This window comes from Chelonoidis abingdonii, chromosome 1 (assembly GCF_003597395.2).
Source record: "Chelonoidis abingdonii isolate Lonesome George chromosome 1, CheloAbing_2.0, whole genome shotgun sequence".
Taxonomy (NCBI): domain Eukaryota; kingdom Metazoa; phylum Chordata; order Testudines; family Testudinidae; genus Chelonoidis; species Chelonoidis abingdonii.
In genome coordinates this window covers 244913518-244936732 of record NC_133769.1, presented here as the reverse complement: position 1 = coordinate 244936732, position 23215 = coordinate 244913518, and the positions used below count along the sequence as shown (strand labels likewise).

Here is a 23215-nt window from a genome sequence, read left to right as displayed (position 1 = left end):
TTCTTCCCTTCAATGAGATATAATTAGAAACGATGTACTATTTGAGGGACTCATCCCTTTGAAGAACATGTACACAAATCAGATATTGAGGAATGGCAATATACAAAAACCTGTAGCCGAGAGCCCACTCACCACCATCCTTGGACAACCCACAGCTATTAGTCAGACCCCTGTGGGGCCCCACCCTTAGGGTCCATTCTTGCAAAAAAGCAAAAAAAACTTCAGGACCAGACTCAAGAGAAACTGGCTAGGCTTCAGTTCATTCTGAAATTGTGAGACCATCAGCTCAGGATTTAATACAAAGGACTGTGCAATGGCTTTGCCACTACAAAACAGTTCTCTCTCCTTGGTATTCTCACAGCCTCAATGTTAGAACAGGGCCTTCATCTTTCCCTGATTGAAACTAACCTCATTATCTCTAGCTTGTTTGCATATATATACCTGCCCCTGGAAATTTCCACTACAAGCATCTGACGAAGTGGGTATTCACCCACGAAAGCTCATGCTCCAAAACATCTGTTAGTTTATAAGATGCCACAGGATTCTTTCCTGCTTTTGAAGAACATGGTAACTTTTGAATAAATAAAAGGGAGACTGGAAAGATGCTATGTTACCCTCCTTCTCACTGTGGGGAATTGAATATGCCTTTTTCTGACTGGTTATTTAATTTGCTCTCACATAACTAGGGGTGTGCAAATCTCTCCTAACCCACTCTGATACTTTATCTCAATGGTCATTTAACCATCCAGCCAAATGATCAGCAAAGATAGGAGGTGACTGATCCTTTCACTGCTGCAGGCAGAAGGGAAAGTGACAACAAAATGTTAGGAAATGGCCCACCGGGAAATGAAGTTGTAAGGAGAGGCTTCAGCTCTCGCTAGTCATACTCTGTCACTGCTTCAGAAAATATCTAAAATAGCAGGCCAGGGCTGGCAGCACAGCATATCACAAGGCCTCCTGATTTATGCTACAAGACAGTGCACAGTTCTGCCACAGCATAGGCACTGGGCAGTAAAGCTAATTGGTTACAATGGCGTTTCTCAAGCTAGGGTCTGCAAGACTACTCCAGGGGGTCAGAGGGCCCCGCCGATCAACTTCTCCCCCTTCCTCCCTCAACTCCTTCTGCTCCCTCCCAGGTCCTCCTGCATGCTGCGAAACAGCTGTTCCCCAGCATGCAGGAGGTGCTGGGAGGGAGGAGGAAGAGCCTGGGGCTGGGAGAGAGGCCTGGGGATGAGCAGGGCAGCTTGGTGGTCCGTGAAAAATTTTAAATCAAAATGGGGGTCCTTGGGTTACTAAAGTTTGAGAACCACTGGGTTACAACATCATTTGACAACTTCCAGGTTCATAATCTGAAAAATGCATCACAAAGTGGAATTGTAACTAATGCACAATGTTTAATGGCACTGTCAGAGGTTGGGAGGATCTTTTTTAGACTGGCAGAAGGTGTCAACTTTCTGGGATTCCTGACTGGCTCAGGAATACAACTTTACTCCTGCTGAGCTGCCGCCTTCTGCAGGACCGGCACTAGTGTTTTTAGCGCCTTAGGCGCACGGCCATTTCGCCACCCCACGCGCTGGTCAGGTGGCTCCGGTGGACCTGCCGCAGTTGTGCCTGTGGAGAGGGTCCGCTGGTCCGCAGCCCGGTGGAGCTGCTGCAGCTGTGCCTGCGGGAGGTTCACTGGAGAGGCAGGAGCAGCAGACCATCCGCCTGCGGCAGCTCCACTGGAGCCACGGGACCAGGGGACCCTCCACAGGCACAACTGCGGCAGGTCCACCGGAACCACTTGCCGCCTCTCCGCCCTGGCAAAATGCCTCCCCCCAATAATCCTGGCACCCTAGGCGATTGCCTAGGCCACCTAAATGGAAGCACCGGCCCTGGCCTTCTGTAGGCTTCCATGTGCTCCCCACCAGATAGCACTTTCTGTTCTCCCATCCCTGAGTTGGGCTCCAGGAGTCCATTTTGTCCTGAATCACAAAGAATCTCTTTTTTCTTATCTGTCACTCAGTGCAAAAGCAGGGGCGATGAACCCACTGTTTTCCACTCAGAAATGCATTCAAAAAGAAATAAACAGGCCTGGAGGAAAAAGGTAAATTGACAAAGAATCAAGTGGAGGAGTGGGATGACAGCAGGAAAATGGTCAGGCCTGCGGATCTGTGCAATTCAGGTAGAGAATTGTACAACATCTCTTTTTAGCCACTGAATCACATTATACAAGTTGCTTTGACAAAAGACAGGGCCTGGTACACTGTGGACAGCATGGCATCATAGCACCAGCAAAGGGGTGGGCTCAGTTAAGTGTGCTCTGCATGCATAGAACTAGGGCAAGGGAAAACAAAGGTGTGTCACATGAATGACCAGGAAGAAGGGACATCACTACATTAGTTACAGTGGCAGCCCTACTGCTTGTAATCCCTTGATTTAAATTTAAAAAAACCAACCAACCAAACAAAAAATCATCTTGCTGTAATGGGCTATAAATTATCCTGAGGTGACAAACCATTTGTACTGAAAATACCAGCAGGTGTGTGGATAAGAAAATCATCTGCATTGGTCTGGGTAGGCCCTTACATAGCATTAGGCCCCAGCCTTGCATTATGATCCATGCAAACAGACTACAGTGCCTGTGTGAATTGCAGTATGAGAAAGCATAAAAATGTGTACTGCTACAAAGAAAGTTGTTTGTTTGCAAAAAAGGGAAGAAAAACTCAAAGCTCTGAAAGTGTACACATAATAAACTACGCGAAATGGCCTTCTAGTCCCCAACTAGAGTTGCCATGCGTCCAATTTTCAACCAAACAGCCGGTAGTAAAGGGACCCTCCCGAACCCTCCGCAGACTAGTGAAAATGAGCATGTGAGTGAGGGTGGGGAACAGCGAGTGATGGAGGGAGGGGGGATTGAGTGAGCAGGACAGGGCCTTGGAGAAGGGTGTGGGCAAGGGTGTTCAGTTTTGTTCAGTCTGAAATGGCAATCCTATCCCCAACACAGAGAAGAATAAAATATAAAAAGTGGATTCCAGATTTTCATGCCTACATTTTCAAATGATTTTAGGTACCTCCAGTGTGCGAAGGAGGGCCCAGGGTTGAATGCTCAGAGAGTGCTAAGCACCCACCCACATGACATCAGACCCCTTTTAGGTATCTCAAGTCTGGCACCCAAAAATTCAGCCCCCCCAAATTATTAATCACTTTCGAGAAATTTGGTTTTAAAATATGAAGTCAATTGGAACTGGGGAGTCTAACAAAAGAACTCTTAAAACAATTGTTCTCTAATCTGCTGTATAAAAGAATACCACATTTTTAAATTAAGTCTCTTAAATTTCCTTGTATGAGTCTTTAAGAAAATAAATTATGATAAAATGATGAGATTGCTGACAATGGCGTGTAGCTAATCTGCATTTGCTAGCAGAAAGTATCTCCAACAGCCAGTGATGAGACACTAGATAGGGAGAGCTCTGAGTTACTACAGAGAATTCTTTCCCAGGTGCCTAGTTGTTGGGTGTTGCCAAAATGCCCCAAGACCAACTGATCACTATATTTGGGATTGGGAAGGAATTTTCCCTTGGGTCAGATTTGCAGAGACCCTGCGGTTTTTCTGCCTTCCTCTGCAGCATGGAGCATGGATGACTTGCAGGTTTAAACTAGTGTAAATGATGGATTCTCTGTAACTTGAAGTCTTTAAATCATGATTTGAAGACTTCAGTAACTCCGCCGGAGGTTATGTGTCTATTACAGAAGTAGGTGGGTGAGGGTCTGTGGCCTGCATGGTCTGACTAGAGGAGCATCTGTCCTTAAAGTCTATGAGTTTAAGATACTCAAATCTGTACCTTAAGTTATAGGATGACCATAGGAAGAACTTGGAAGGTTATCGCAACATCCTGTTGGTTTTTGTTTTTCCCACTACATACAGGGGGGCAGAAATGAGATCTGATTCACTTACTCATATAAAAACATCATGGAAAATAAATTGTCCTCAGAAGTATATTTGGGTTTGTAATAATATCTGAAGTACCTCAGACAGTCTTAGCATAATAAGTTGCATATCTTGAACATCTGATGTGGCAATAATTTGGTTATGATAGCAGTCAAGGGATTTTCTGAAATCACTGAACCATCTATATTTCAGTTATTAAATGTCACACCTCTTTATCGGTATAGTACATTTTCTCACTTCCCCTCCCAAACTGTACATGTGTCACATTTTGGGCTAGATCCTCAGACACCAAAGAATGACTAGAGCCTTATCACATGTAACCACAAGAATCAACTTCAACACTTGTAAGAAAACATTTTTTTTATTTCTTTAATTAATATTTTTAACAGCTTTGAATACATGTGTCTAGATGCATGTGGAAGACAGAAATTCTATTTTGAAAAGAATTTTGAGATTTAAAGGTTTGGCTTCATTCTGAATCAGAACAAACTCCCAAATGTATATTCACAAAGGTCCAAAAACAACAAATTGTTCCAATTGATCAAAATGTTTTGTTTCTGTTTTGACTTTTTATTTTATATTATAATATATAATATAATACATTACAAATTTAAAATGAAAAGTTATTTCAAAATATAAAAATTGATCTATTTTCCTGAAAATAAGTCAATGTGCCATTTTGACATTGTGGCGACTTTTCTTTTTCTTTTTCTTTTTTTTCTTTTTTGTTTGTTTGTTTTTATTTTTTATTTTCTCCACAATGAAATTTTGGTAAAATCAACATTAGTTCATAAAGCATTTCTATTTCAAAGGCACTTTACTCTCTCACAGAAAATGACTTCATCAGTGGTTTTTCTGACAAGCTTCATTTCCATACACTAATGTCAATTTACACTAACTGAGAAGCTAGACTGACATATTAATCCTTGGTGTACCTACTTTGCCTTAAATAGACTTATGCCAGTGATGAATTTCATCCTAGATGTTTGACTACAATGTTTGCTTTCAAGAAGCATGCACATTAAATGATGTAGGAAGACATACAAAACACAGTCTGGATGAATCGAGCGGGTTTTCCCGAGTCTGCTATTTAAGAGAACAAAAATATGACATATTTTAGCTGAAGTTGGAATACATACAATAAAAGGCTGATATATGAACAGCAAGTTATTAATAAAATCTACAGTTGCTGAATATGCTAAAAGAAGATTTAAAATATCAAGCAAAGATGAGACTTTCTCAGTCAAATCAATCCTGCATTGAGGGTAACTTATCCCATTTTTCTACAAGAATGTGTCTACTATATGAAGAGAAAACCTTAAGGACATGGGCATAACTAGATGCTAGGAGCCTGATCTTGCATTAAGGTCCGCATACACAGACTTCTGTGCCTGCATGGACTCCCTGCTACATTTGAAAGGGCTGCCCAAACAGATCTCATTGCAGGATCAGGACCCAGTGTGATTCTGTACATCCTCACTATCATATTCCTGGAGGCAAATTCTGTTTTTTTCAGATCCTAGCTCCATTAGGTGCGGTGTAAATATTCACCCCACCCATGCTAGAAGCATTGTGCTTGTGGCAGGAAGGATGACTTCTGGAGAGCAGAGAGTGCACAGCTCCTGCCATCCCCTTTGGAAAGGTGTCGCATGTACTCAACCATCTTCTGCAACCGGGTGAGAAGGAGAAGGCAAGTCGATGGCACTGCCTTAATTCTTACATTTTCTGCCCACTCAGGGAGGCTAGGGCTATTGTTTTCATTAACTGCACATAATATGTGCACTCCTTCAGAGCAAGAACTGTGTTTGTGCCCAGCTCTTAAAAGGCATGCAGTGAGTGAGAAGGGCTCCTTGAACTCTCACCATGCAGGACAGGGCTCGGTTTAGCCATAGAGATGGGCCACACTAAATTCCGAAAACCAAATACACCTGAATTGCCATGCCCTCTTGTTTCTCTAATGGGCCTGCATAGGTTGCCGCTAAATTCTGGGAAAGGTGCAATCCAGATCCAGATTGGATAGCCTTCTATGTTATGCTACATAAGCCCGATCCTAACTTTTTACTGTACTTAGATGCTCCTTTAAACTCATTAGGATCCTGTGTACCTTTTCCAGATACCATATGTTCCTACTGCATTACACAGTTTCATAAGATGACATACTTGTCTTCATTCATACAAAACTTAAAACTCCTGAAAGAAACTGTATCACTGGCTGCTGGTGGCAGGCAAGTGTTATGAGCAGAACTCAGATAACCTCCTTCATTCATGTTTGACAATTCACAAAGCTTTTCACTAGCTTCCGTCTCATCTTTCTGCTCAGTTCTCTCCTCAATGATGCACTCATGTTCTACACATTCCATCTTGGTTTGGCCCATTGCATTGTCAGTTTTGTCAATCCATTCCTAGGAGAATGAAATGTTGGTGTCAGCACACGCCCTAAATTCATTTGAAGCAATCACAGGCTACAGTGACCTTCACCATTGCTCCAGTAATGGCATGAACCCAGGACCTACACAAGTGAGGGATGTCATGTTGGAAAGAAGGAAATAGCAGGCAAGCAGGAAATAAGACAAAAACAAAAAACATGAATGCACATAAAGAACAAGGAAAACTTCAAGAAAATTACCACTAAGGACCCTTCAGTGTTGAATTTAATTATTATATAGCACTTACAGTGACAGGTGCCTTCAAAATACACTAGATGAATACATTACATCCCTCACCCCCCTCCATTTGTCATGGTTTTGCAAATTCTTTAAGCCAAGTCCTACCTCAATCAAAACTCAAATTGACTTCAGTAGGAGATTTGCCTGATTAAGGATCAGGCCCTTTATTATTATTTTGCATTGTATTATTAATTATTATTAATTTGTATCTTTTCAAACTTACCTTGGGCAAGTACATTTTTGACTCAGAAGTAAAACATTATTATTGGTTTTCATTTTCATTACCATTGTAATGGTGGCCCACTAGCTGTTATGCAACAGATAGCGGATATTCCTAATTATTTTGCCAGGCTGCTTTCAGCTACAGCATAGTCTAAATGGTAAGGTGCTGGGCAGATTCAAGAGTATTCAAATAAAAATGCTCTTCATGTAAGCTACATACATTTCAGCTTAACAGGAAACAAACACTAAGTTCGTTCCTCTGTCAGACTGTCTGAAGATTTGCTGTTTCACTGCAAGCCGTGTGCTAAAGGATTGGAGGGAATAGTGGTTAGTCAGGCAATTTGGGAAACCATGGTTAGTTTTGTAAAGGATAAAGGCTTGTGGCTTTTTGTGACAGGAGGTCTGGAAAGGAGATTGTACAATAATTTGGCAGGCTGTGATCTCTGCTTTTGATACTGACCACCATTGCTTCAGTCTCACCCTGTGTGTCTCATAGCTATTATAGAATATAAGGGTTACAAGGGACCTCAGAAGATCATCTAGTCCAACCCCCTGCTAAAAAGCAGGGCCAATCCCCAGATTTCCTAAATGGCCCCCTCAAGGACTGATCTGACAACCATGGGGTTGGCAGGCCAAGGCTCAAACCACTGAGCTATTCCTCCACATACTGTCTTTCCTACTTTCACTACAAATTCCCCTGGGCAGGAACTCTCTTTGTACAGTCCTTAGCACATTGAATCCTCTTCTATGATTGGAGTCCCTATGTGCTACTACAGTGCAAATAAGTAATAATAATCATTCTTCTGTAAGACCAGGTGGTCAAGTAGTAGAGTGAGAGGCTGCTTTTGGATCAGAGAGCACTTAGTTTAAACTTCAAAAGAGACCACAAAGGTAGGCTGCATTTTTTAAATTATGTGCAAAGTAGGACTGTTGTGTTGGAATGAATGCAACCTCACCAAGGAAGTTCAAGAGTGCTTGGATATTTACCTGGAAGTTTCCATTATGTTCATTAAAGAGATCAGAAAATATATGCTTTGGGTCAGGTATAACAGGCATGACTGACTTCTGAAATCTGTAAATAGAACAAAACAAAGGAGGGTAAACATTCAGCTGCTCTAAACTCTGCCAGCTGGTAACTGTCCCAAAGGAACTATCCACTGGCAGGGAATTATCTGAGCACAACATATCTGGCCATGTCCCCTCCGTTGTGGTGTAGTGGTTGTATGCCTGCTGCAGAACTGAGGCCTTTATCTGCTATTCAGAGTAGCATAAACAGAGTGCATAGGAGAAGCAATTCTGGGCCTATAACATCCCTGGGCTTTCCAGTAACACTTATCTCCAATAATGTAACTGTGGTACAACAGCATGGCATTTTTCAGAGAGGAAAAAAGCTAATTCTGTGATTTTGGCAGTTGGCAGCTTTTGTAGAGCTGTAATAAGTGTACTGTAGATCTAAAATGATGAACACAGTCATGCAAACCATAAATCTTAACAATGGCATCATCTTGTATGGGCTGACTTTGCTCATCAGTGCAACAGAGACTGATGCCAAGATCACTGGTGCTTTGATCTTGTCCAGTACTGAAGCAGGCAGGTGACAGAAAAACAAAGGAGTGAAAGCTTATCAGTAATAGGCAAAAACAATTGGTTTTAAAAAATTAATTTGGGCTTTACAAAGGAGCAATAAATAAAGTGGAACAGACAACATTTTGCCCTGAAAAACTGTCTTTTAATTTCCTCTGGAAAAATACTCTAGTCCTGGCCTATTTAGGCCTCATAGGACTGGAAAAGTCACCTCTGCAGCCTCACAATCACCCTAGTGATCCCTGAAAATGAAAGGAAGAAAAATCTGGGGAAGTACAAGAAAAGGAAGTTCCACGGTGCGGTATATCTGGAAACCTGAATTAAGGTGTTGGCTTGCAGCTCCTCAGCAGCCATTAAAGCTGACTTCATTATCAAGTTAGTAATTGAATGCCAAGTAGTGTAATCTTGAAGTCAAATCCAGCAATAGCATGGGAATTAAAAGTAGCTCCTTCTTGGCAGCCAGTGTTCAGATGAGATTCTACACTTGGCAATCTGAGAAGCTTCAAGAACAAATCAAGAGGAGCTGCAAAGCCACTGTATGGAATTTCATAGTTACTCTGGAAAAGACTGAGGCTATGTCTACTCTACAGACCTTACAGTGGCACAGCTGTATCGCTGTAGCTGCCAACTGTAAGGTTTCTTATGTAGCTGCTCTGTGCCTACAGGAGAGAGCTCTCCTGTCAGCATAATTAAACCACCCCCCAAGGAGTCAGTGGGAGAGCTTCTGTCGGTGAAACTTATGTAAGTCAGGGGTATGTTTTTTCATACCCCTGACCGACAAAAGTTTTACCAGCAAAAGTGCTAGTGTAGACTGACCCTTAGCTTTCAAGAGCTAGAGCCCTCCCACAACTCACACATTGTTGGAAGGCTGACAGAAATTCAGCTCGAAGAGACTGTCTCTCTACTTTATTTTTAAGTCCTATTGATGTTTGGAAAGCGATGATTTGTTTTATACTAAATGGGCAGATGTGACCCTTTAAAGTCAAGCTTTCCAAAATGTAGCCATTAGCTGTAGTATTGTTTTTTGTATTACTGGAGTGCCTGGGAGCACCAGTTATGGATCAGGACCCCATTGCACTAGGATAGAAGTTTCCAAACTTCAATTGTGGCTTGTTCAGGATAAGCCCCTGGTGGGCCGCGAGATGCTTCGTTTACCTGAGCATCCGCAGATACAGCCACTCGCAGCTTCCAGTGGCTGTGGTTCGCCATTCCCAGCCACTGGGAGCTGTGAGTGACCGTACCTGTGGATGTTCAGGTAAACATAGCATCTCTCGGCCCACCGGGGCTTAGCCTGGACAAGCCATGAACCAAGTTTGAGAACTCCTGCACTAGGACAAACATGCTTTCTTTCATGTGGCCTTCATGCCCAGAGGCCCTTTTCCAGGCCCACCTGCCATGCTTCCACTCTTTCCTGTTCTACTGCTTTGTCAACCCAAGAAAGTTGTACTCATTTAACTTAATATCAGTTTTTAAAATAATTTGCCTGAACCAATGCAAACCCTTGTATGGATGCTCTTATTTGAGGTTAAGGGCGGCTTATTTTGGTTTAGCTTAAACTGATTTCTAACTCATTTGAGCTAGACCAAAATAAAATCCCTTGCTAGCTTTAATCTAGCTAGTAGAGCTAAAATAGCAGTGAAGACCTCACAGTACACACTCTGCCAGGGGCTAGCAGTGCCAGTACACATTCAGGATTCTGGAGGCCTGTACAGCCTGTGCTGAAGCCCATGCTGCTGGGTCTATACTGCTATTTTTAGCAACCTAGTTAGATTAAAGCGAGCATGAGTATGCCTACCTGAGCTGCAAATCACACCTTTTATTGCAGTGTAGACATAGGCTGAGTTACTTCACAAAACATACTTCTTCAAGGAGAATTTTAGTCTATGGTCACACACACACACACACACACACACAATTTCTTTTCTTCATCCCCTCCCCTCACACATCCCTGCCCTATATTTGTCCCCTTATATTGTGCCTGTCTTAATTTAAGTTGCTAATCACCATGCATAATGGTTATACAATAGAAATATACAAACAATAATGAATATTCTCAACTGCAGCTTCTTTAAACACCATTCAAGTTCCATACTAGCTATCACTTTTGCAACATGCACCCTTTTAATATTTAGTACTGTAGCTCAAAAAATTAACAGAAACAGCCTAAATTCTCCTTGGAACTGCAAGCCAGAAGGACTGTTAACAAGACAGAATGTTCATAAAATGGATTTTCTCTTGCGTGCTCACAGCTGTTACAATTATGTTATAACGTGCACGTCGGTGCCACAAAGTTTCAGTTTTTGTTTCTCACATTTCATTTGTAATAGATCAGATGGGGCAGGAAGGCAAGTGAGGGAGCTGGTAAGAAGAATCTAGTGCCAATGTTTTATAAACCCCAGGCAGGAGATGCTATTTTTAAACTATCTTTACAATTGATAAAAGAAAGAGAAAAGCAAATGCAGATGTCTTGGGGCTTTGATCCCAAATTTGCCATTCGAGCAGTAACATAAGTAAGAATTATTACAATAATACTATTTCCATCCAAGGGGCCCAAAGTGCTTTCCAGGTACTACTGACAGAATCTTCACAACATCCCTGACGGTTATGGTAGTCTTGTTAAGGACATTAAACAGATCAGGAGACTGCCACTCTCTTCACTTCTCCTATCCCCTGCTCCTCTACCACTATTTGAAGCCCTCCCATGTAATTACCCTTTACATCTTTTCATCTTTTACCTCCTCCTTTTCTTGCTCATCCGTTCCACCACCACCTCCCCTATCTTCCCCTTTCACATCTTTTGCACTCCTCCTCTTTACTTTTGTCTTCCTTTCTTCTTTGTTACCCTGCCTTTCTCACCCTGCTACTCCATCACCCTTCCAACTGTCACTCTTCAGGTAGAAGGAAATTTTCACTTTCTGTTCTTAGCTCCTCTAGTAGAAAGTATGTGTCTGCAGCTGCAGAGTTCCCTGCTTCTATGGAGGTGAGGGTTGGGATCTCTGATTATAGGCACTCCAGAGACGTGCTCTGTACAGGGATGGCAGCAGGAAACTAAAGAGTGAATGACTGGGTCTGCAGTCTATAGACTGTAGGCTAAAGGTGCCAGAGATTCTTTGGTTGGGCAATGATCCCATGGCATCATAAAGACCAGTGAGAGTGTATTAGGTTGGGGAGCATATTTAATATTCTTTGTTTTCCAGTATCACCTACAATGTGCGAGGCACAGGACACAACCACAAGGAACACGCAATCCCTGCCCTTGAGAATTTGCACTTTAAGAGGACAAACAACACTGGATGGTGGGAGAGGGAGAGAATCAAACTATGCACTTTTTTAATATATTTTGCATTATCATGACACAAATATCAGTAGGGACCAGTAACACTTACCTTTGGCATTTGCACACAAAACTCTGAATGAGGACTATTACTAGGATTGCCAGCACAGAAATTAAAGGGATCACATTGTCTGACAGAGGCTTTATATCATCAGCACAAGAATCTAGGAGTAATCACAAAAATAATATTTTAAAATGTCATGTTTCTATAAATGTAAATTTATAAATGTCCCTATTGTAGATGTTCTCTTTAAAACAATAGCAATGTTAAGGAAGAAACAAGACAAACTAATCTAACTCTGCAAAAGAAAACCACAGTTCCTTCACTCTTGCAATTAAATGCCTTCTGGTGGTGTTGGAGAGACAAGGTAGGAAACGTAATATCTTTTATTGGACCAACTTCTGTTGGTGAGAGAGGCTATGTCTACAGTACGGACCTTACATCAGCACAGCTGTACCACTATAGTTCTGCCGCTGTAAGGTCTCCCATGTCAAGGGAGAGCTCTATGCCAAGGGAGAGCTCTCCTGCTGGCATAATTAAACCACCCCCAAGGAGTGGTGTTAGCTACATCAGCAGGACAGCCTCTCCTGTCAGCATAACCCTGTCCACATCAGTGCTTTTGATGGTGAAACTTATGTCGAGGGACGGGGGGTGCCAACAAAAGTTTTACTGACCAAAGTGATAAAGTAAACAAAACCAGAGACAAGCTTTTCAGCCTACACAGAGCTCTTCTGCAGATCTGAGAGACTACGTTCCTATAAAGCCTAGTGAATGGCACCTTGTGGAGATCTGATCTGAAGGTGTGGGGACTGAGTGACTGCCTGTGTTTATGTAACTACAGCAACTCTCTCTATTGGTTCATGGTACTCATTGCGAGTATTGCTTTCCAGCAAAGCAATAAGGGATCATCCAAACCTACTAAAGCTGATGAAAAGTGTCCTGTAACTTAATGTGGTCTGTCTTTGAAACTGTATTTAGAAGAATGAGGCACAGAATGGCACTAGGGGTCTTGTTAAATCCAAAGCTTCTACTTGATGTTCATGTAGCAGCTGCTGGCAAGAGTGCCATTTTTTAAATTGTTCTTGGCGAGGAATGTGCAAAAGAAAAGGTCAGAGGCAGACGTAGCCAGAGATATGATTTTCTGGAGTGCTGCATCTTGAGAGGCGGCTGCATCTTGAGACCACAAAACACTGAAGCTGGTGCAGCAGGTAGTTACTTGCTTATTGATGCTGTAACACTAGTGATCAGTCAGCTGCACTGTCTGCCTGTTACTTTGTAGATGTAACACAAAGTGGTGATTTTAACTTACAAATCCTTGAAAGTGAGCTGGCTACTTGGGAGACACCTTCTGTCAGCCTACACTGGTAGAGTTCTCTCATTTTAAACATGATGGGATTGCTGGCGTGGCATTTTCTATGAAGGCCACTCAGCTCTGGATTATATTTCCACCTTTGGCATGCCAGAACCTGGATCTGTTAATCTTCCAGACATGCTGAAAAGCCCTTCTGTTTTTGGAGGATGTAGGGAATGGTTGGCTGATGGTTAAAGGCATTTAGTCTTAATTGGCTCTGGGTATTTCAATTTTATTTTTATTGGCAGTTATTGTGGTATTCTATTTTATTCTATTACTATATTGCACTACATTCTTTGTATTATCTCATAATTATAGTGATTATTGAATGTATGAACTATAACTAAATTTCCCAGAGCTATGGATGGGAATTTTGCACTTATAAATCAAAATAAATAAATAGCTGCAATGAACCCTGAATAGTTCTATCAAACAGGTATGTCAGCACCATATATATCTTATAGACTGGCCAGCCAAGGTAGATAAAACTGTGGGAGACAGGAAAAGGTATTATCTAGACCAAAACCATTAAATCATACATATGAGATCTCAATGGCAGAGGCAGCATCTTTTCCTTATTTATCTCCGTCATTGAAAAATTGCACACAACATTTGAACAATCTATGAATCAGCTTTGTGTATAATTATCAGTGTCACTGTAATTCTGAAATTGTGCAGTGACAAACTTCCCACTTTAGAGAGAAATTGTACAGGGCCTAGCACAATTGGAAACTAATTTCATTTAGGGTATCTAGGTGCTACTGTAATACAAAGCCTGTTTGTTACTGGCCAAATCAGTACTTGCTTGAGACAGCTACAGCAATATAGATATGAATTGAAGGATCAGGCCACCAACCCCAATTTGCATTCATGAATTAAATTATGTTTGAAAGGGCTATGAATTAATCTGATACATCCATCGTCATGACGGCAAATTGCAAAGGGACATATTCTCCTTGCAGATTGAGCACCACTCACATCAATCTCTACCAGGTCCTTTAAGTGGTCTGGCTACATAGACTTATAGACTCAAGGACTGGAAGGGACCTCGAGAGGTCATCAAATCCAGTCCCCTGCCCTCATGGCAGGACCAAATACATATTCAGTTTATGTCTATTGCTGGGAAATTTATTGTGCTACCAAAGCTTTTGGTGAACAGATGATTGTCAGCTGTGTAGCAGCATTCCTTGATAAACATACTTTATAATTCATTGGCATTCCATCCTATTAATATCTCTGTACCAAGAAAGCCACTGAAACCAAACCATCATTGATCAAGGTGGCTGTCAGTTTCAGTTTCAAATATCCTCATTTCTGATCTTGTCCTGCCACTTAATATGGAGCAGTGATCAAGTTTCACTGCCATACAACAGAGTCAGTATAACCACAGTTGTGTAGATCCACAACTTCGTAGCGAAATTGATGTCACGACCACCCCACAGAAGTCACTGAGGAGCTTGAAACATGACAGCAACTGTCTGTGTCACTTCCCCAGTATTTGACAGATTTGAGGGAAATTCTCCACTTCCGTGTTATTGTCTTAAATCATTGATGCACTTCAGGGCAAAGGCCAGAATGCTCAGTGCTGCTTTAGACTCTGTTGTTCCATTGTTGACTAGATTTTTACTTTGAATTAACCTGATGCACCTCCTGACATCCCATCTCCCAGCCTCCCCTCCTCTGATTGTATGTCCAGCTAAGAATATGAATGTATCTTAACATTTACCTAGTAAGCTGCCACTTCTCCAAACTGTTACCTCTGCCCATTCACTGGCATAAGGAATTCTATTGCAATCGGGTATTCTTTCCAGTCTGACCCGGAAGGAGTAGCACTTTTCAGGATCAAACCCTTGCTCTTCAACTTTGCAACATGCAGATTTTCTAGACTGGACAGGAAGATATTTGATCATTAATTATTAGTTCCAACATATATTTGTCTTCTCACCATATTATATATATCATTGTAATAACAAACATGAGAAATGGGCTGACACTGTTGAGATTTTGTGGTTCCCAATGAGTCAGATGCTCGGTAGAATCAAGGGACTTCGATTTGATGCGATGCGATTCAATTCGATGCAATGCGATTCGATTCAATGTGATTCGATGTGATTCAACTCAACAAGGCTTTATTCAATGTGCACAAAGGAGAGCCCCTGGTACAAAAATCAGACAGAGTCCCTCCAGCAAGGAGCCCCTCCCCTTGCTATTTTATAGCACATGGCACTTACGTAACAAGTTACATAACATAAACCTTTAACCAATAAGAGTTAACCTTTCCATATGGATTTGTTTATCACATGCCTATAGTTCTCCACTACCCTATGCATAAACACCCTGCTGAAGGGTATAGTTGTTTTACTTTAGATAAAATGTGGTTTACAGGGTGCTTATGCATAGGGAAGCATGCTGTGGCTCACTGACCTAGGAACATTCTGGAGAAGGCCAGGGGAGGGGTATGAGCTCAGCATGTGGACTGGAGCACTATAAGCATGTGATAAACAAACCCATATATGGGTATGTTTAACTCTGATTGGTTAGTTCATATTATGTAAATTGTTATATAAATTGTTATATAACTTGTTATATAAGCACCATGTGCTATAGTAAGCAGGGAGGGGCTCCGGGCTGGAAGGACTCTGCCTGATTCTTTGTCCAGGGCTGTCTTGTGCTCATGTTGAATAAGTTTTATTGAATTGAATTGCATTGGATTGAAGTCCCTGATTTCTACCCAGCATTAGGCTCAATGGGAACACCAATCCCACACACTGCAACCACATTTTATCCAAATGAACAAGCATACCCTTCAACAAAATAGAACATTGTTCAAAAATTTTAGGAGATCTAGACCTTGGATGGATTTCCTCGTTCAGGACCCATTTCTGGCATTAAAGATGTTACAGTTAAGTTAAGTATGTTCTTTGTTACATTTATCCTCAATAATTATTTGCAGTGAAACAAACAGAATAAGCTTTGGTCCCAAAGCATACACACATGTATGAGCCTAGGAAGAATTACATGAAATTGTAGAACTGATAATGAAATTGTTTTTAATTGTTCACTTTATTAATGTACTCTGTTCACCATTCACTACACTTGCTGCATTGTAACTTCTGTTCACTGTTTGCCATATTGTAATTCAAACCCCATTTTAAATGCTCCTCCTTTTGTAAAGCTTCTCAACCTTCATTTTGCAAACCTGCTGTAATCTTATTAGTTAGTTTAGATGTGTGAATTGATGCATGTATGGATGATAATCAACTCCAGCCCCAGCTGTCCTGAGAGGTGAAGGTTCAACTACCAACGGCTGAAAACCTAGACAACAGTGAAACAAAGTAAAAAGCATCCACCCTAAAAAGAAAGGACAAAAAGAACAACAGAAGGAAGATCAAAGCCAGGTGTCAAGGCTGAAAGTCACGCCTGCAATTAACGGTGATCAATCCAACCAAAGGCAGCGTGACACGCAAGACCTATGACTTTGAATCCAAACTAAAAGTGTTGTTAAAGAAGGGGGATAAGAGACTTTGGGTAACATTCTGCTGCCAACATGGAGCCAGCCACCTGCTGATTAATTTAACAACAGCAGAATGAAGCAACTCCCATGAACTAACATAGGGAAAAATCCCTATAAAGCTGGACTCTGAAGACTGAGGATTTTGAGTCTATGGTTCTGCTGCCAGCCTCCAGGAGCATCAGGTGCACCTGACCCGGACTCGGCTCCACTCTTGTGTACAGGATACCTGGCCAGTATTCTGTCACAAGCAACTTTAGGCTGGTAACTATAATATCTACACAGAACTTGTATAAATAATTGTGTAAATGGATATATAGGAATAAGCAGCCAAACAACGTTGTTTGCTGTTATCTTTTATTTTATTATGGTATTTTAATAAATGTGACAAATGTCTTGTCCCCTTTAATGAGATCCTGCTAGTTTTTATTGGTATAACAAAATGAAATGTAAAGCTGGTATTTATGTTCTAGATAAATAAAATGCCTGGAACATTGTCTCTTTCCCATCTCCTGTTCTCTGTTGTTTTTCTTCTTTCTTCAATTTTTTCATCTTCATTTCCTACTTATGATTCCCCTCCTTGCTCCTATTCTTTATATTTTGCCTTTCCTCTATGTCTTCTTGACATGTGCATATGCAGTGAAGTGTAACTCCCTTGAAATGTGGTCATTTACTGGAATGCTGACATTCAGCACACGCTAGATATCCAGTAGTCTAGCAAATGTTAGGGCTTGCCTTCACTGCTAAAAAAGATGTGTTTTTTACTGGGGGTAACTAACACTTCTGAGCTATTCTGAGGTAAAAATACAGTGAAGACCAGCCTCTTAGTTTACCATGAGGTAAACTCCTCAAGGCCAATCCCTGGAGGATGTATAGGACTGTTTTGCTTGACAGCTTTACCTTTCTTTAAATTAAAGTGTCTGGCCTTCAGCATGTATTTACCTCAGGATAGCACATGTGTGTTCGTTACCCCAAAGGAAAAAATGCACCTTTTTTGCACTGAAGACTAGTCCTTATTCTGCTGCCAGTCCATCAAGTGTATGTTAATGGGATGGGATGGGCCTGCTGGGAAAACCTATGCTGTCTGTTCTGTGAAGGTGCCACTCCCATCTCTTTCATATGTTAAGTGAGAATTGCAAACTCTACCCACCTGCCATTCTTTGTCATATTTGCTTGTATACTGAAGTTCGAGCTGCAAGCACCTTGCTGGTGTCTTTGGTTTATTACATTCTATAGTAACTCTATCTCCTTTCCAATGGAAGGTTACGTTTTCAGGTGGATTGGGTTTTACTGAGGAAAAAAACAGATACAAATTACCCAATGCCCTTTTAAAATGAATCACTACATCTCACTTCAAACCACCGCCCCCACCCACAAGCCTTCCTGGAATTCTTTAGACTGTTATTCAGTTCAGAGCTCCTGAAAGGTTCAGTTCTCCAGCTGGCCTGTTTTCTGTGCATCAAAATGTAATTCAGACCCATGGCATCATGCATTTGTGCTGTTCTAAATTGACACATTGTGTGCAGATGGTCAGCTGTTATGGGCACAATATTTTGAACCATTTGGTTGTTTACCTCTTAGCAGTGGAAGTTGCATCTTCATGAAATTTGGAGCATAACACCCCTTCCTAAAGTACATTAGTGCACCCTCTCTTTTGATCCACCCCACCTGCAAAGAAATCTAACTACTTCATTCCCATTCTTGTAGTATCTGAGCACCTGGTAAATATTACTGAACTTTCACAACACCTCTGTGAGGTCTGAAGCACTATTATCTCTGTTTTAGGGATGGGAGACTCAGGCACAGAGGTCCAAAGTGACTTGCCCAATGTCTCACAGGATGTTTGTGACGAAGCTGGGAATTAAACCTGAGTTCCTGAACGCCACTCCAGTGCCTTGGCCATAAAACTACCCTTCCTCTTGGGAAGCTGTCCTAACTTTAGAAGACATGCTCAATGATGTTCTATAGCTGGTTTATTTTATTTTATTTAGTATTAGTTCCTACTATTATGTAGATTTCTTTGCAATAATAGTCATTACATGTTGAACCCATAAGACACATCTACATACATAAAACCAATAAAAGTGTAAGAGAAATGGAAATGCCTTTCTCTTACTCTTCCAGTGCTTTCTTACTGTAACCTGTTGTCATTTTGGCATTGTGATATCATATATTTACCCCTCCACTATGAAAATGGAACCAAGGCTTCCAGTTGTTGCTACATGTATGTTTACATGTTTTACATAGTCGACTATACTAAATATTTCAAAATCCAAACATACCTACATTTTGAGTGTTCAAAACCCAGATTTCGATCTGAATTTGGGGGGCCTTTATTCAAAACAAGTAGCCCCAGTGAAGACAATGTGACTACGGAAGTAAGTGTTGAAGAAGCAGCCTCAGAATACCCAAACAGAGAACAATATTCTATTTTGTCCTTCCTGATAATATTTTATACACTTAACTAATTCATCATCTTCCTTGATAATATTTTATACTCTGAAATAGTTTTCTCTCTTAATCTCAGACTCAATACAAAAAAAGATCATTGAAGGCACTAGCATTGCCAAAGAATTTGGTAATGTCATTGCTCACTCACTTACTAAAGAAATCAGATTTTAGCATACAATTGAAAAGCTCTTCAGTTCCATTCTTATCCTTAAAAGAAATGTTAAGAGTGGGTCCCTCTGTCTTGAAGAGACAGCCAGAATTGTAACCTTGGTCAAGTATATAGTTGGGGCATTGCTTCCAAGCTCTGTTTTGAAGAGCTGTGCCAAATCTACAAGTAAAAACAAAATAAAATTAGTTAATGCAGTTATTTTGTTATCTATTGAAATGAGTTAGCTGCTTTTTGTCACTTTAGCTTATTAAAATACTTCTCCCAAATGATATTTGCATGGGAGATTTATAGATGGGATTTTCAAAGCGGAGAAGGGGAGTCCAGTACCCAATTCCTATTGCCTCTCCAGACATCTGTTCTTTACAATTTGAGATTGTGAGGTTTCTTTAATATTGTCTTTTCTAAGAAGGGAAGGGTTTGCTTTAACAGCTGTGTCAGACATTCACCCTCTGATGACATGTCCTATTTCTACATCATACTACTGGAAATGCTGTCTCAGATACCCACTAACAATTGAGTAAACCTCCTACTGACTGACTTGTCATTGACCCAAAGCAATTATAAAGGTTTCATTTCCATTTTCAGCTTCAACTGATTGTGGCACAGCTCTTAATTAAACACCAGCTAAAGCTGTGAGTGTGTGTGAAAAATGGTTCCAAATGTTCTGACACACGGGTGGGAATCACAAGAATGGACAAAACTGTGGCTGTAACGATTTGCATGCCACTAAGTGTTCAGCAGATCTGATGATTAGTTTGGAAAATAGGGTTGTGGTGTGAAGCAAACATGAACAAGTCTGCATATTGATCTAAATCAAATATAAGCTTCTCTTTCATTTGCGGGTGTAGCTCAAACACAACTTGGACTGAGTGAGATGTCTAAAGGTAGGTCTGCATTGCAATTAAAACACCCACAGGTGGCCCATGTCAGCTGACAGGCTCGCAGGGCTTGGGCTACGGGATTGTAAAATTGTGGTGTAGACGGGCTGCCAGACCCCCACAAGCCCAAGTTAGCTGACACAGGCCATGGGTATTTAAGTGCAGTGTACATATACTTTCAGAATCACTAAGCAAAACCATTAACCAAGGAGAAGAGGATAGCCATTGCCAACACTTACCTGTAAAAAAAAGTCACAGTCCTGTCAGGGAAATAGTCTTTAGCTGCCCATGTGATCTGCATCCGTTCACCATTGAAATTGACTGCTGTGATTTTGATGGTTTCTTTCAAACCTGTCATTGCAATGACAGACAAAACAATTTCAATCCCAGATATCAAGGACATGACCATACATTTGTTAAGAGACCAGTACTTCTGATTTAATTACTCCACAGTCACAGATAACAAAAAAATGAAAGGGGATGTGAAGACTTGCAAGGCAGGGAAATAAGACTAAAGAACATGTAGAGGTTAGAAATATGGGTGGAAAATAATAATGGTATTGAGATTGGAAAAGTGCAAAACAAAGCCTCTGCAGAAATATAATCTGAAACATTTGGAAGGAGAAACCTGGAGAACAGTAGTGAATGAACTACACCTAGGAACTGTTAGGTCTGGTCTCCACTAAAAAATTAGATCTCCCCAACTGCATTGCTCGGGGTGTGAAAAATCCACACCTCTGACCAATGTAGTTAAGCTTACCTAACCCCCTGTGTAGACAGCACTAGGTTGACAGAAGAATTCTTCCATTGACATAGTTACAGCATCTCAGAGAGGTGGATTACCTACACCAATGGAAGAACCCCCCGGCTGTGTAGATAAAGTCTACACTGAAGTACTACAGCAGTGCAGCTGCAGTGCTGCAACTGTGCTTCTGTAGCATTTCAAGTGTAGACAAGTCAATAGTGTACAACAATAGATATGAGTCTGCAAGGCCATGTGGCAGCACAATAGGCCCATAAATATATGCAGAGACATCACACAGCAGAGCAGGTTGATGTCAGTCCCTCATTGTACAACTCCAGTATAAGCGCTCTGGAATATTTCATTTTGTTCTGTGCAGCAAAATAACAGAAAGATGTCAGCAGATTAGGAGGAATGCAGAGAGTAGCAAGAAAAAGTGATTAAGTATTTGGGAAAGAAGAATGATGGTCCTGATTTCTTCTCTCACACCAATTTTGAATAGGTGTAACTCCAGTGTCTTCAACAGATTTACTGCAGATTGGTAGCAGTCTGAGAAAAGTATCAGATCTGAATTTGGAGCTTGTGGGGCTATACTGAAATTCAGTTTTGAACAGCTCTTCAGAGGAAATCTAGCCAACTTTCTGATATTTGGCTTCAGTCAAATAATATTTCAAATACCTGCTTGAAGTAGAATCATTAGAAAGTGTCACTGCCTCCATATAGTATATGCAGCATCACTGATCTGGCCATTTTTTATCCCTCTCCTTCTGAATTAGTTTGGCTGGTGTCCCAGATTTGGATCAGTGGATAAAAAGGAATTTTATGGTTTCTCCCAATGGACCTGGCCACTTCTACCTACCTCCTTATGGCCAGGTCACCTCAGAGCATCATACTATCCTCACATCCTCTTTCCACTCCCATCCTCCTGCTCCCCTCTACCAGACTTCCCTCTCGCTCAGATTCTAGGCATCTGATCAAAGCCAATGCTGCTTCCAGTTATTCAGGCTTGATTAGAATACCACACTGGTACATCAAGTATATTCCTTAGAGCCTGACTAACAGACAAGATAAACAGCTACAAATATTTGAAGGGTGCATATATCAAGGAACCAGAGGAATTCTTCTGGGTTATACAAGAAGCATAACTATAGGTAGTGGAATGAAATCAAGAGTAAGAAAATTTATGCTGAATATCAGAAACAAAACTCCTAAAAATGAGCTTTATAAATTGTAGGTTCCAGTTATCACGTAATACAAGAAAAATTACTATAGGGAACAATTCTTTACTCGCAGGATACAGGTGATTGGGCCTGATTCTTATTAACACAAAGGGCACTTTACACATCTCTAGCAGTGTGAAAGGGCTTTAAAGTGGGCATAAATTATATCTGTGAATAGTTAAACAAATTTACTGTGTGTTTTTCTTACTTTCCAGTCCCATCTCTTCTTTTAAATAAAGATCCCATATTATTAAATTTTTAAAAATTGAAGCAGAGAATCCTGTGGCACCTTATAGACTAACAGACGTTTTGGAGCGTGAGCTTTCATGGGTGAATACCCACTGCGTCTGACGAAGTGGGTATTCACCCACGAAAGCTTATGCTCCAATACATTTGTTAGTCTATAAGGTGCCACAGGACTCTTTATTGCTACCATGTTAGGCACATATCTGGCAGTCATCACCAAGGTGGACGTAGATGTGGAAAGTGATGTGTTTTTTCTCTAATGATTAAACATTATTGGTTATCCAATCTGAAAAAAATTAGAAAAATCACAAAAATGGCCACAGCTCATAAAAAACATTTAATTTTCACCACAAGTGGCAGAAATCTTCTAAATATGACTGATAATGTAACTACATACTCAAAATAACACTGTTTTTTGAAAGTTTGAGAAATACTTAGACCCAGGTGATAGATTGTATGTATTTTCCTATACTTTTTTCCTCTGGTTGAAGCAAAAGTCTGTAATAATAGAACAATGTAAGCTTGTAAACTGGATTGATCTGAGAACAGTTTTTATGTCTGCAATTTTTATGAAGATATGCAGACAAGAAGACTCCTACCCCCTAGTTATAAAGTGTTTTTGTTATTACCACTTCAGCTCTGTGGCCATCAGGGATAACATGACCCCTCCTTCTCAGAATTCTGCCAAATCACAAAAGAGGAATCCTAGAAACACTAGAGGAAATCTAAGCCTCCACTTATGACTCTGATCCTTAATTCTTGGAGGCTGATGAAGGACAGTAAGAGCACTTAGAACACCTACAAACAACTATTATCACCACCAGTGTTCCCTCTATTTTTCCCCTTCATGTGTGGAATGAATTTTGTTATGTGCACCAATACGGAGGTGATGTGTTACAAATCACCTCC

General features: G+C 40.9%; 1 protein-coding gene across 1 annotated transcript in view; it reads right to left on the bottom strand.

Annotated features, from left to right (window-relative positions):
- Positions 1–4336: 4336 nt before the first annotated feature.
- CRLF2 (cytokine receptor like factor 2) overlaps positions 4337–23215 on the bottom strand; it is a 36335-nt gene continuing 17456 nt past the window's right edge. Inside the window, exons 2-8 of the mRNA XM_032773314.2 lie at positions 20338–20449; positions 19204–19379; positions 17751–17890; positions 14816–14975; positions 11790–11901; positions 7807–7891; positions 4337–6333 (exon numbers count right to left, since the gene is read on the bottom strand). Of these exons, the coding sequence (XP_032629205.1) occupies positions 6076–6333; positions 7807–7891; positions 11790–11901; positions 14816–14975; positions 17751–17890; positions 19204–19379; positions 20338–20449 (1043 nt within the window). The 3' untranslated portion in view covers positions 4337–6075. The remainder of the gene's footprint in view (positions 6334–7806; positions 7892–11789; positions 11902–14815; positions 14976–17750; positions 17891–19203; positions 19380–20337; positions 20450–23215) is intronic.